Here is a 15,765-nt window from a genome sequence, read left to right on the forward strand (position 1 = left end):
TATTCTCGGGATCAATCCCTACTGAATACATTTCCTTCTTTCCAGAGAGTTTGCAGCAAGTGGTCCATGCAGGAACTGAACAGTAATGTAGCAGAGCCCAGTGTGCGCAAACATTTCCACAAAGAACTCTCCAGTGTTTAGTCCTGGATAACATGCATTGGAGGGGAGGGATTCATTCCTAAGCATTATTCTTCCGGAATTCAGCCTTGTAGTTGTGCAGGATGTCAGCATTCCTCACCCTGTCAGTCAGCAACTGGTCTAAGGGAGAACAGGGAGAAGACAGAGGAAGACAGGTCGCCCTTCCTCTCCGCACACATCACATTATTGATTTTCTGCCCCAGACTTCATCCAGCTGACACATTATAAAGTATTTAAAAACCCTGCAAAGGCAGCAGAATCTCCTGCACATCTATCTAGGAACGTAAAAAACAGCGACTGGGCCTCTATCCAGCTGCAGTAGAACTACAACAACCAGCAATTTTTACACTGCCTTTGGGGGAACGCTAGGGGCTAGCTCACAATGGTGGAATCCACAAGGAATTTGACATGGATTCCAAATAAAATTTAGACTTTTAAGGGGTACTCCGCCCCTAGACAACTTTTCCCCTATCTAAAAGGATTGGGGATAAGATGTCTGATCGCGGGGGTCCCACCACTGAGGACCCCCGTGATCTCGGCTGCGGCACTCCAGACATCCAGTGCATGGAGCGAACTTCGCTCCGTGCCGGGTGACTTGCGATGCGGAGGCTCGTGATGTCACGGCCACGCCCCGCTCCTGACGTCACGGCCATGCCCCCTCAATGCAAGTCTATGGGAGGGGGCGTGACTGACGTCACGCCCCCTCCCATAGACTTGCATTGAGGGGGCATGGCTGTGACGTCAGGAGCCTCCCGCGCTGCACATTTAGATAGGGAATAAGATGTCTAGGGGAGGAGTATCCCTTTAAATCAGAATCAATTGATTTTAATGGGATTTCCACAATTCTGTTCAATTTGCAATGCAGATCCGAATTCCAGCAGAAGAATGGCCAAGTCTTTTCTTCTGCCGAAATATGGTAGTAAAATCCAATAAAGACAAAAGGAGCACTGCAGTAAAGGACAATGTATCCCCTATTCAAATGGATAGGATATAAAAGTGTCAGATCTCGGACCCCCCAAGATCTCCTGTGCAGCTCTTCAGCACTCTTCGCGCACGGAAAAGTAGTTAGCACGTGCCCTCCATTTGTGGTAGCCCTTGGGGGGTGTATGGTAGGGATGGTATGGTGTTGATATATGAGGGGTTAATATTAACCCAGTCACTCGTGACGCCAGGGTGAGGGCTGGTATGCTGAATCTATGTTCCGGCCTATCGCCGCCCTTCCCAGTAATGATAGCTGCATAAAAAAACGGAAGGTCCCCAAGCAGATTTAACTTGAAGTTGAATAACTTTACTGCAGTGCTTGCAATATCCAATGCGTAGTAACAGTCTCATATAACAGTTCTTAGGTTGCTTAGCGACTGGCAGAAGTTGGGAAATATTGGGTCCGGTGATACTGCAGAGTGCTTAGAGGATGACACTATAATTTAGATCATTCAGCATGTTGCCGCAAGGCTCAGGCCTAACTCACTGCGATTACTGCTATACAGGTCTTGCTTGCTTGCCATCCCAGGAACAGGAGAGAGATAAGATGGCCGCCGCTCCCTTATATGGGCAGGGGGCGTGGCGAATCTGATTAGTCCGAATGTCTGCCATTCACTTTACATGGTGTGATGGGATTGCTTACATCACAGGATCTATATACATTATAAAACCAGAATGAGGCTAGAGATACCAAAGTGAGGCCTGGAACGCATCCAGAATGAGGCTTGGAACACATCACATGACCCGAATTACTTGGAATTACTTGGAAACAAGTAATTAACCATTTATATACAGAAATAATACTATATACATTATTCTATGGACAAATTAGAAATCTATATACTATAATAGAGGCGACTAGGGGCGGACTGACTAACAGAGATTACTAAGTCCTAGGGACTCTGGCTACGGGGACCCATAGATAAATAAGTACCGTATGAAATGTGGTACTGGGACACCACACATTCCTCTCTATGAGAGAACCAGAACGCCTGGCAGGAGATAGCTGGGGGCCCCATAGACAGCAGAGCACCGATACAACATGGCGGCACTAGGACCACTTGGAAATGTGCCATCTCATACACTGCAATGAATTTCCCTGCAAAATCTACAGAAACAATGGACATGTCTACTCTTTCTGCGGACACCAGAATTTGAATTGCTGGCGCGGAATTCTGCTATGTGAACAGGGCAGCAGAATCCCACTGAAATTCTGTCATGTGAACATAGCCTTATTCCAAAGATGATTTCCAGTTGGTGTACACATGACCTCAGCCTCAGCGTTCCTCAGCCTGTAGATCTTCAGATGATGGGAGCCTCTGGCTTTTAGGACATGTTGGGAGTTGTAGTATTGCAAACCCTGTAATAGGTTATAATGACAACAGTAGGGGGTCCTCTTTCTGTACAGCATCTCTCTGCACTAGAGTCTATCACTTTTGTACAGTTTTAACCACAGTTGCCTATTAGATCACACGTAAACATGGCAGTCGCTTTTGTGTGATAAGTCACATGGTATCCAGGGGGCGTGGCTATGCTGCAGCGGGTGGGTGGAAAGTATTACTTCAGTAAATCCCTTCAACCCTGCTATCCACCCACCCACTGCAGCATAGCCGCACCCCCTGGAGACAATGTGACTTAGGACTTATTGGGGTTTATTTACGAACATGATCCCAACTCTTTTTTGTCGGCTTTTGCGCCCAAATTATGTCGCACGTCCCTGTGCAGTTTTGAAAAATCCCAACATATTTACTATGGTTTCCACAGAAAATGTGGTGGATTTGAGTTGAGGAAAACCTGACAGATCAGAAGAGTTGTAAAAAAAGCAAAGTGTAGGGAAAAGTGCAAAATGTAGGGAAACCTTAGTAAATACCTGTCAGAAATCAAAACCCACAAACAAACTTACACTTCACTCTTAGTAAATAAACCACATTGTCTTTGGCTGCATGGAATGCTGGGAAAGGTCGGAGACAACAGTAAAATAAAATAAATAGACTTGCACTGCCGCACTTCCGAGTGTAGGTGCTCTACATGAGAACAGAACAAAGTGGCGTACAGAGGTAATAAAGGCAAATTACATATTATAAAACTTGGCAACATTGGCTAAAAGGCTGGAAAAAAATCCTAAAGTACCCCTTTAAGCAGCTACACCGCTAGTACACAATTGTGGTTTAGAGAGGAACGGTAATGCCTAAACCAAGAATTATGCCTGATATAGCTCTGCTACACCTGTAGCCATTATGAATTATTTAGGGGTTAGAAGAAACATACAAGGGGCTTACATCATAATTTGGACATATGCGGCAGGTGTACATCAGGGGGCTGTCAACAAGGTATCCTGACGATTCAGAAGGCCTGTTTAATAGCAGTGTTCATTTTGTTTATGGGCGACTAGGTTTGGTCTATTAAGCCCTACTGCTATGTCACAATATAGGTCAGAATATTATTTCTTATAATATCCCAATATACGGTGTGAACAGTCAAAACTAGAGATGAGCGAACTTACAGTAAAATTTGATTCGTTACAAACTTCTCGGCTCGGCAGTTGATGACTTATCCTGCATAAATTAGTTCAGCCTTCAGGTGCTCCGGTGGGCTGGAAAAGGTGGATACATTCCTAGGAAAGAGTCTCCTAGGACTTTATCCACCTTTTCCAGCCCACGGGAGCACCGGAAAGCTGAACTCATTTATGCAGAATAAGTCATCAACTGCCGAACCGAGAAGTTCGTGACGAATCGAATTTATTGTAAGTTCGCTCATCTCTAGTCAAAACTATAGTAAACTATGAATACCGGTCTACATCTACCGACCCTCTCTGCTGGGTATGGTTATTACACCGCTGCAACATTTCAACAACACCTACGGCAAATTATTTAAGTCTTGAGAAAGGTGTGTGGAGGGTGGAACGATTCCCAATAATACTATTGTGTAAGGACAGGTTCTGGGAGCAGAGGACTGATGTGTACAAGAGTGGGGTAGACGTGACATTGTGAATGTAAACCTGTACGCAACCTAGTGCTGATCTATAGGGGCGTGCAATGGAGATGACAAAATAACGCCAAAATGTGTCAACCCGGCACTTCTTGTGAGAGTCCCATCTTCTGTTAGGGTCTTTCTTCTTATTGTCATGTGTATGCAGGATAGAGGAGATAGATAGATACGAGATAGATAGATAGATACGAGATAGATAGATAGATACGAGATAGATAGATAGATACGAGATAGATAGATAGATACGAGATAGAAAGATAGATACGAGATAGAAAGATAGATACGAGATAGAAAGATAGATACGAGATAGAAAGATAGATACGAGATAGAAAGATAGATACGAGATAGAAAGATAGATACGAGATAGAAAGATAGATACGAGATAGAAAGATAGATACGAGATAGAAAGATAGATACGAGATAGAAAGATAGATACGAGATAGATAGATAGATACGAGATAGATAGATAGATATGAGATAGATATGAGATAGAAAGATAGATATGAGATAGATATGAGATAGATATGAGATAGATATGAGATAGATATGAGATAGAAAGATAGATACGAGATAGATATGAGATAGATAGATATACAAAACTGGAAAAGAGCGGCACTCCTAGAGAGAAAAATCCAAGTAGTGGGTGCAGATCAGTCGCAGGGACCCTGGTCCTGGGTCCAACAAGGTAGGAAAAAAGGAGGTTGACTGCAGCACACCAGCGTATTCAGTAAAAAGTTGTAGCTTTATTCCTTAGATACAATGACTACATTTCTGTGGTCTCACACCACCATTGACTTGTAATAAAGCTACAACTTTTTACTGAATACGCTGGTGTGCTGCAGTCAACCTCCTTTTTTCCTAGACAGATATGAGAGAGATAGACATATGAGAAACATTATCTTCCATAACCCTTCACGTTGTTAATATTTTATTCTAACTTTTCTGTCATCTCACTGAAGAAATGACCCTCCACTCCATTGTAAAGTAGTGAGTGCTCAGCCTGTATAATGTTGTGTCCCCTCAAAATAACTCCACACACAGGCATTAATCTCTAATCTTTGGCAACAAAAGTAAGTATCAGTAAGTGAGTTTCACCCCTAAGTGGAAATGTCCAAATTGGGCCCAAAGAGTCAATCAATATTCTGTGTGGCCACCTTTATTTTCCAGCACTGCTTTAAAAGGAGTAGTCCAGTGCTGAAAAACGTAACCCCGATCCTAAGGATAGGGAATAAGTTTCAGATCGCGGGGTTCCGACCGCTGGGGCCCCCTGCGATCTCCTGTATGGGGCCCCAGCTCGCTGGCCAGATAGCGTACGTTGACCACCGCACGAAACGGCAGCCGACCCCCCCTCCCTCAATACAACTCTGTGGCAGAGCCGGAGATTGCCGAAGGCAGCGCTCCGGCTCTACCATACAGTTGTATTGAGGGGGCGTGTCGGCCCATGGTTCTTGCGGTGGTCAACACGCCTCCTTCCCACGGGCTCCCAGGGCCCCATACAGGAGATCGCGGAGGGCCCCTACGGTTGGAACCCCGCGATCTGAACTTATTCCCTACCCTTAGGATCGGGGATAAGTTTTTCAGCACTGGACTACTCCTTTAAGCCTCTTGGGCATGAAGTTCACAGTACAGTATACAGAAATCAGGATTTCTACGCAACAAACAGAGGGGTGAACTCACTTATGGGATATACTGTATATTTAATGTGAGGGGTGGACTCACTTATGGGAGATACTGTATATATAATGTGAGGGGTGGACTCACTTATGGGAGATACTATATATATAATCTGAGGGGTGCAGTCACTTATGGGAGATACTGTGTATATAATGTGAGGGGTGGAGTCACTTATGGGAGATACTGTATATATAATGTGAGGGGTGGAGTCACTTATGGGAGATACTGTATATATAATGTGAGGGGTGGAGTCACTTATGGGAGATACTGTATATATAATGTGAGGGGTAGACTCACTTATGGGAGATACTTTATATATAATGTGAGGGGTGGACTCACTTATGGGAGATACTGTATATATAATGTGAGGGGTAGACTCACTTATGGGAGATACTGTATATATAATGTGAGGGGTGGAGTCACTTATGGGAGATACTGTATATATAATGTGAGGGGTAGACTCACTTATGGGAGATACTTTATATATAATGTGAGGGGTGGACTCACTTATGGGAGATACTGTATATATAATGTGAGGGGTAGACTCACTTATGGGAGATACTGTGTATATATAATGTGAGGGGTGGAGTCACTTATGGGAGATACTGTATATATAATGTGAGGGGTGGACTCACTTATGGGATATACTGTATATATAATGTGAGGGGTGGACTCACTTATGGGAGATACTGTATATATAATGTGAGGGGTGGACTCACTTATGGGAGATACTATATATATAATCTGAGGGGTGGAGTCACTTATGGGAGATACTGTGTATATAATATGAGGGGTGGAGTCACTTATGGGAGATACTGTATATATAATGTGAGGGGTGGAGTCACTTATGGGAGATACTGTATATATAATGTGAGGGGTGGACTCACTTATGGGAGATACTGTATATATAATGTGAGGGGTGGACTCACTTATGGGAGATACTGTATATATAATGTGAGGGGTGGAGTCACTTATGGGAGATACTGTATATATAATGTGAGGGGTGGACTCACTTATGGGAGATACTGTATAAAATATGAGGGGTGGAGTCACTTATGGGAGATACTGTATATATAATGTGAGGGGTGGACTCACTTATGGGAGATACTGTGTATATAATGTGAGGGGTGGAGTCACTTATGGGAGATACTGTATATATAATGTGAGGGGTGGAGTCACTTATGGGAGATACTGTATATATAATGTGAGGGGTGGACTCACTTATGGGAGATACTGTATATATAATGTGAGGGGTGGACTCACTTATGGGAGATACTGTGTATATAATGTGAAGGGTGGAATCACTTATGGGAGATACTGTATATAATGTGAGGGGTGGACTCACTTATGGGAGATACTGTATATATAATGTGAGGGGTGGACTCACTTATGGGAGATACTGTATATATAATGTGAAGGGTGGACTCACTTATGGGAGATACTGTATATATAATGTGAGGGGTGGACTCACTTATGGGAGATACTGTATATATAATGTGAAGGGTGGACTCACTTATGGGAGATACTGTATATATAATGTGAGGGGTGGACTCACTTATGGGAGATACTGTGTATATAATGTGAGGGGTGGAGTCACTTATGGGAGATACTGTATATATAATGTGAGGGGTGGAGTCACTTATGGGAGATACTGTATATATAATGTGAGGGGTGGACTCACTTATGGGAGATACTGTGTATATAATGTGAGGGGTGGAGTCACTTATGGGAGATACTGTATATATAATGTGAGGGGTGGACTCACTTATGGGATATACTGTATATATAATGTGAGGGGTGAACTCACTTATGGGAGATACTGTATATATAATGTGAGGGGTGGACTCACTTATGGGAGATACTGTATATATAATGTGAGGGGTGGACTCACTTATGGGAGATACTGTATATATAATGTCAGGGGTGGACTCACTTATGGGAGATACTGTAGACCGATAAATATGATAGGGTTGGTGATATTTGGTACTGTAGAGGTTAATACCATCCTCTGCCGGTTAAGATGACGTGCTGGTCTCATCTACCACTGACAATCTATGCTGCCTGGTAAATCCCACAGATTAAGCCTCTATAGCATCTCCTGACCTCGGGGCTGCAGGCTGATAGGACGCACTGTGATCCCATTCTCCATGAGCTGCTGAGGAGAGGAGTATGGCTTACAGCTACCTGTATAAACAACCACCATCATTCAGAGGGGGCAACAGTGACACTCCCGGCATCTAATAGGTCATCAACACTAAAAGGTGCAGCAGGATATAACAGATCTGATGGGCTACGATTCCCATCTAGACTCCTCTCCACTGCACGTATACTGGATCTCCTCTTACATACAGAAACAATAAACACAAGTCTCTTTTTTTGTATGTAATGTTTTACTGTTAAATTTGGGCAGTTTTTCAGTAATGTCTTATCCTGGGAATGCTGGGTGAGCAATATGGCATCCTTCAGAGATTGCGTCATTCACCTTTATCAGCCTACTGACTAGCACAGCGGTCTTCAAACTGTGGCCCTCCAGATGTTACAAAACTACAACTCCCAGCATGCCCGGACAGCCAAAGGCTGTCCGGGCATGCTGGGAATTGTAGTTTTGTAACATCTGGAGGGCCACAGTTTGAAGACCGCTGGACTAGCAGATCTGTTTAATAATACAATAGCACTCACCCATCGCTGGCACACTACAACTGCTACATTCAGGGTTCTAGCAAAGCTGGGTAACAACTTTCAAGGTGCGTCGAATGATGACCACTCTAACTGTAAGCTACAAAAACTGCTTTTATTTGGAAATGACAAAAAAATAAAAAATAAATTAATTAATTGTGCAGCCCGGCCACACAAACAATCTCTGGATCATTCATGGGGCCATTCAAATGCATCAGTAATCGGCCGCACATCCCGCTTACGCTAAGGCTCGGTTCACACTGCCATTGTGTATTCTGGGTCCATTCAGTTTTTTTTGTTTGTTTGCACCAATCGGATCCTGAAGGGCTCATAGCACAACTGACACCTCCTGGACCGGACAGATCCCTATTGAATTAAATGGGGTCCATTGGGTGTCTGGTATATTACAGAAGTTGCAGTATTTTTTTCTCTGCTCATCTCCCAACCTTTTGACGGAGGGGAAGACGCCGGCTGTGTGAACGAGCCCTTACACAGACATTATCAGGAGTGAATTTTCCTAGGAACAATCATTAAAGGGGTACTCCTGAGGAATTTTATTTATTTATTTTTATCAACTAGTGCCAGAAAGTTATACAGATTTGTAAATTACTTCTATTAAAAAAAAAATCTTTACCCTTTCAGTACATTTTAGCAGCTGTATGCTACAGAGGAAATTCTTTTCTTTTTTAATTTCTTTTTTGTCTTGACCACAGTGCTCTCTGCTGACACCTGATGCCCGTACCAGGAACTGTCCAGAGCAGGAGAAAATCCCCATAGCAAACCTATGCTGCTCTGGACAGTTCCTGATACGGGCATCAGGTGTCAGCAGAGAGCACTGTGGACAAGAGAAAAAAAGAAAAATCTAAAATAAAAAGTATTTCCTCTTTAGCATACAGCTGATAAGTACTGGAAGGATAAAGATTTTTTTTCTTTTACTAGAAGTCATTTACAAATCTGTTTAACTTTTTGGTACCAGTTGATTAAAAAATAAATAAATAAATAAATGTTTTCCACCCCTTTAAGCAGGATGTCAACCTGCTTGCTCTATGTTCACATGTAGGATTTGGTCAATGACAAACCAGTAGAAGAACGAGAAAGAAGGAAAAAATAGATTAAAAAAAATAAAATAAAATAAAAATTATATATATTACAAGTATTTGGACCTTTCTCTGTTTTTCGCACCAACTCATGGTTTTGCATTTTTTTTTTCAAATGGATTGGCATTCCTGTTCCTTGGCACAGGCAGGAGCCATTAAAGGGGTACTCCGGCGCTTAGGCTAGGTTCAGACTACGGAATTTTCGCCTGCAATTCCGCTTTGAAATTGCAGGTGGAAATTCCGCATGCTAAAATATATAGTGTAGTGAATGCGTTTCCGTTCACAAAGTCACACTTCAGAATTTGTGAATGGAAAATCCGCTTGGAAATCCGCTTGGAAATCCGCTTGGAAATCCGCGCGGAACACACTGCAGTCTATTGGAGACTGATTCAGTCAGCGCTGGGCGCACTCGGAATCTCGGATTCCATAGTCTGAACCTGGCCTTAGACATCTTATCCCCTGATTACCAGCAACCACGGGGCCGGCGGTGTGTGACAGCTGTATGATCGCCTCCTATCTGTACACCCCCGCCACTGTATATCTATCTCTATTCCCTACATCTGAGTATCTGTTAATAAAAGAAGACGCTGCAGTAGCGGTGAGTGCGACATCATTTCTCTTTCATGTAGTATTGGACTGGATTTTTGGTTGTCAGCACCATATACCACTGCAAGATATAGGATACCTGACCAGTGGAGGGAAGTGTTGTGTCTTCACATACCTGACTAGGGCAGTGCCGGATTACCCTACACACTTCATAATGTCCGCACAGAAAATCTCAGTGCGGACATTCCAGAGACTGCACGGGAAAAACGCCGTCTCAGACAGATCTGCATTCCGTGCGGAGTCCGCAGAAAGAATGAACAGAATTTCCATGCCAGAAACATCTGCAGTGGAAATTCCGACATGTGCACAGTGCAGCACAATGGGACTCTGCTGCAGCTAAGTTTTAAGAATCACTCCGTTGGGTCTATAGTAAAAATACTGACCAAAACACTACATGTGAACATGGCCCAAGAATTAAATAGCTACTTCTGCCCCTAGTAAGGTGACCTTACACATTAGATATAAAGAGGTTGATGATGGTTGAACCACCACAGAATAGTAAACAATCATTATGCCAACAAAGCTGTAAACATTAGTCCATATGAGCGAGGACACAGGGAAAGTTCTATCACGGAACGATCAATTATGTAACGGTCAATTACACCGCACACAGTCAACTACTGATTAAAAAAAGAATTAAATTTTTAATTAAAGCCTGACTTCTGTCAGACCATGGTGATTTGTCATTGTTGGTTCAAAAACTTCACCTGACAAACAATCGTTTTGACTGAAATTGCATGTTTTGATTAACTGTAGACCTTAAAGTGTCAGATTGCGGGGGGTCCGACCACTGGAAATCTCCTGTCTGGTGCCCCGACTTTCTTCCTAAATGGAGTGTGTCAACCACCGCATGACACGCACCATCCATGTATCTCTATGGGAGAGCCGAAGCACTGCACTCGGGACTCTCTCTCTCTCCCATAGAGCTGCATGGAGGGGGCGTGTCAGCTGCAGCTGTGTACGGTGGTCAACACGCTTTATTTAGGGTCTATTCACACAGGCGGAATTTTCATACCAATTCCACTTCTGCTTCCTTGGGTGGTTTCTTGCTTGTGCAGAATTTGTGTGGATATTCGCATGTGGAATCCCATAGAAATCTATTGGGCTTCCATTTGTAGCGGAATTCCGCAACAGGAAATCCCACCTGTGTGAATAGACCCTTAGGAGGAGAGCCAGGGCACCGTGTGGGAGAATGCAAGGGGTCCCAGCGGTCGGACCCCCCCGCGATCTGACATTTACCACCTATCCTTAGGATAGGGGATACGTTTTTATATCCTGGAGTACTCCTTTAGAGGGAATGTTCACACTATGGAATTCAGTAAGAAAAATGGCTAAGCGGCGATAATTTCCTGCACAGCAATTCAAAGTTCCATTGACTTACGGTCCATTCACAAATTCAGAATTTCCACACATCTGCACCAATTCCGCTTCCGCATTCATTTGGGTGGTTTCTGGCTTGTGCAGAATGGGTGTGGAATCCATGCGGAATTCGCAAGTGCGAATGGGAGTACGGAATCTCAAAAAAGTCTATTGGGCTTTAATTTGAGGCGGAATCCGCATGCAGAAATTTCTACCGTGTGCATAGACCCTTAGGGTACTTCACATGAGCAAACCTACAGCGTATTTTATGCTGCAGATCCACCGCTGAAGGACCGCTGCATGGTAGCTTTACATGTGCCTGTTTGGAGCGGCAATACGATGCTACGAGCAGACACACTGCGATGTGCGAGTTGCCGTGCATGCGCGGTGTACTTGCACACATCGCAGCCGCTCTCCCTGCTCCATGAGCAAGGCCGAGAGCCGTCGCGATATGTGTGTATACTGCGCATGCCCGCTGCAACTCGCACATTGCAGTGTGTCTGCTCGTAGCGGTGTATTTGCCACTCCAAACAGGCACATGTAAAGCCACCATGCAGCGGATCTGCAGCGTAAAATGCGCTGTGGGTCCGCTTGTGTGAACGTACCCTTAGGGTGCGTTCACACGTACGTATTTTCTGCTGCAGATTTTCTTCAACGGATTTTGCTGCCCATTGAAGTCAATGGCAAGCAAAATCTTCTACATGTCTGCAGCAAATATATGCACGTGTGAACGCACCCTAAGGGTCTATGCCCACTACTGAATTTCTCCAGGCAGAGATTCTGTGAGCGTCCAACGTTGGCATAGTCGATCCCCAGAGCCGACAATGCCTTCCGCTCAGTATTCTGCCAAAAGCATAAGCACGTTCTCTCTTTCGGCAGATGAATTTCAGCGTCGGAAAGCTCCGCCACTGAAATTCCGTTGTGTGCACTGTGCAGGGGAAATCATACTGACAGCGATGGGAATCTGCTGCACTGGATTTTCCAAGCAGGATGGGATTTTCTTAGTGGATTCTGCCAAAAAAAAAAAAATGAACATGTTCTTTTGGATCAGCGTTGGAAGTGTCCAGGTGGAAATTCTGTAGCGGAAAAACCCATAGTGTGAACTGGACCTTAAACCAAGCCTGGATATATTGAGAATATAGAACGAGTTGAAAATGCATCCACAGATCTTTCAATAGAAGCTTCCTATAAAGCAACTATCGCAGTGGTCTCCAAACTGTGGGCCGCCAGCTGTTGCAAAACGACAACTCCCAGCATGCCCGGACAGCCAACGGCTGTCCGGGCATGCTGGGAGTTGTCGTTTTGCAACAGCTGGAGGTCCACAGTTTGGAGGCCACTAAACTGGAGGACAAGACAGAGTGCCCATCACTGGCACAGGTGCCCCTGGCACCATCTGCAAAGCATCTAACACTGGCTGAATATACACTACAACAGCCAGCTGGGGCTAGGTCCTTCACATCCTCCATGTTCTCCTCCATATAAACAGCAACAACAACAAAATGAGTAAAAAAATAAAATAAACCAATAAAAACCTAAGTGCCAACAACACCATGCAGCAATGGACTTTCAACATTACACAAGCAGCTGGAGATCAAGCATGAACTTGCACTTACTTCATCTTCTGAAAGTCCAAAAATGGGCTCCACAACAGTCGCCATGGAGCTCCAAGAGAGGTAGGGGTAGGGGGGGGAAGGAGGTTTTTGTTTTTTTTCACAAGCCCTTGATCATAGGAATGCAATAGATGTGATCCGCTGGGGTATGTCCAGATCAAAGGGGGGTTAAGGAAGAAGAAGATCCTGCAGAACAATAGCCCAGGTGAGTCCTGCAAGAAGCTTAACTCTTCTGCTGCTGCCCAGGAGAATCAATAATCCATGGAGGAGATCTTGGGTGGGGGGGGGGGGGATGTTCTTCTGCTCCACAGCCCCAAAACTGCTTACTGTGAGTCCCTGGAAGCTCTCCCTGCTTCAGCTCTCACACAAACCCTCAGACTCATGGAAGGAGGAGTGACTAGAGCAAGTCCTTCCTGCCCTATACCCGGCTTATTGCAATCACTAGCAAGCATAGGGGCCAGCCCCCAACCCATAGAGGCGTGGAGAGGAAGCAGCCAAGGCACCCAATGGTGAGGGTCATCCTGCAGCTGCCAGGTTCGGTTGTGCAGCCCTTCTGCCACCCATCATTTATATTAAGAATCCTCAACTTCTTTGCCTCAGACTATGCAGATCCAGCCAAACCCAGTCAGTGCACCAGCTTTCCCCCTGCCCTGTGATACAATGTATCAAGCCTGAGATGGAACCGTTTCAAACATCTGGGCTTTGCAATTGTGTATCCAGTTGTGTTTGTAAACATTTCCAACCGTCAAATAAACACAAAACACTTCCATTTTCTAAAGCAAAATATACAGTCCTTGCCATTTAGCCAATGCAACAGCGCCCTCTGGTGTCTTGATACTGGCATTGCAGCAGAGTGAAACAAATCGGATACAGTGGTCCCTCAAGTCACATGTTTAGGCTGGGTTCACATCACGTTTTTGCCATACTGTTTTCAATCCGTTTTTTAACCCCTTAAAGGAGATGTCCGGTACTCACTTTTCTTATTTTATCCGTTCCGGGCTGAAAAATAAAAGGAAACAAATTTTCTCTTACCTGCCTAGGCTCCCCCGGAGCTCCGGTACAGGTGTTTGGTCCCCGGGCTGTATTCTTCTTACTTCCTGTTAGCCCGGCACGTCACACGGAGCTTCAGCCTATCACCGGCCGCAGCAATGTCCCGCCTCGGCCAGTGATAGGCTGAAGCTCCGTGTGACGTGCCGGGCTAACAGGAAGTAAGAAGAATACAGCCCGGGGACCGAACACCTGTACAGGAGCACCAGGGGAGCGTAGGCAGGTAAGAGAAAGCTTCTTTTCTCTTTTTTTTTTGCAGCCCGGAACGGATGCAATAAGAAAAGTGAGCACCGGACATGTCCTTTAAGGACGCAGCCCTTTTTCACCTTAAGGACTGAGCCCTTTTTCGAAATTCTGACCACCGTCGCTTTACGAATTACCGTATATACTCGAGTATAGGCCGAGTTTTTCAGCACGATTTTTCGTGCAGAAAACACCCCCCTCGGCTTATATTTGAGTGAACTCTCCGCCTGTCAATCCCTTCTCAGTGGTCTTCAACCTGCAAAACTACAACTCCCAGCATCGGCTGTCCAGGCATGCTGGGAGTTGTAGTTTTGAAACATCTGGAGGTCTGCAGGTTGAAGACCACTGCGGCCTTCGTCATCATCCAGACCCCCTTTAGTTTTCAACTCACCTCACCTCGGTGGGAGGGAAGGAAGGGTGAGCTGGTCCGGGCCATCTATGCTGCAGGGACCGTCCGTTGGGGAGGGTTAGTCGTTCCGGGCTGTTCATCTTCACGGGGAGGCCCTCTTCTCCGCTCCGGGCTGGCCCCGGACTAGTGACGTTGCCTTGACGACGACGCACAGGGACGTCTCTGCGCATGAACGTTCCTGTGCGTCGTCGCCAAGGCAACGTCACTAGTCAGGGGCCCGGAGCGGAGAAGAGGGCCTCCCGGTCAAGATGGGGGTCTGGATGATAACGGGGGTGGATGATGTATTTCCCACCCTAGGCTTATAGTTGGGTTTTTTGGGGTGAGATTAGGGGCCTCGGCTTATATTCGGGTCGGCTTATACTCGAGTATATACGGTAATAACGCGAAAACGCTTTTACCGAATATTCTGATTTTTGTGGCAAATTTTCGGCGTTACTTGCATCCTTTTTTGGTGAAAAATCCCCAAATTTCATGAAAATTTTTAACAGTTTGCATTTTTCTAACTTTGAAGCTCTCTACTTGTAAGGAAAATGGATATTCCCAATAAATTTTATTTTTTATTCACAAATACAATATGTCTACTTTATGTTGGCATCATAAAATGGACATATTTTTGCTTTTTGAATAAATTACAGGGCTTCAAAGTAGAGCAGCAATTTTCAAAAATGTCATGAAAATTGCTAAATCTGAAGGGACAGATGTTACAGAACTACAACTCCCAGCATGCTGAGAGTTGTAGTTTGGCAACATCTGGAGGGCTACCGTTTGGGCACCACTGTAACAGTGGTCTCCAAACTGTGACCCTCCAGATGTTGCAAAATTACAACTCCCAGCATGCCCAGACAGCCTTTGGCTGTCTGGGCATGCTGGGAGTTGCAGTTTGGCCTTCCTAGTGGTTGCCACAGTAAAGATCACTTTACTTTCACTTTCAATTCCC

At 44.8% G+C, this 15,765-nt stretch overlaps 1 protein-coding gene across 1 annotated transcript in view; it reads right to left on the reverse strand.

Annotated features, from left to right (window-relative positions):
- The window catches only part of NEDD4L (NEDD4 like E3 ubiquitin protein ligase), a 365,727-nt gene extending 352,050 nt beyond the window's left edge, over positions 1-13,677 (reverse strand). Inside the window, exon 1 of the mRNA XM_056544621.1 lies at positions 13,133-13,677. Within this exon, the coding sequence (XP_056400596.1) occupies positions 13,133-13,177 (45 nt within the window). The 5' untranslated portion in view covers positions 13,178-13,677. The remainder of the gene's footprint in view (positions 1-13,132) is intronic.
- Between the last annotated feature and the right edge of the window lie 2,088 nt (positions 13,678-15,765).

Source organism: Hyla sarda, chromosome 1, assembly GCF_029499605.1.
Source record: "Hyla sarda isolate aHylSar1 chromosome 1, aHylSar1.hap1, whole genome shotgun sequence".
NCBI classification, from domain to species: domain Eukaryota; kingdom Metazoa; phylum Chordata; class Amphibia; order Anura; family Hylidae; genus Hyla; species Hyla sarda.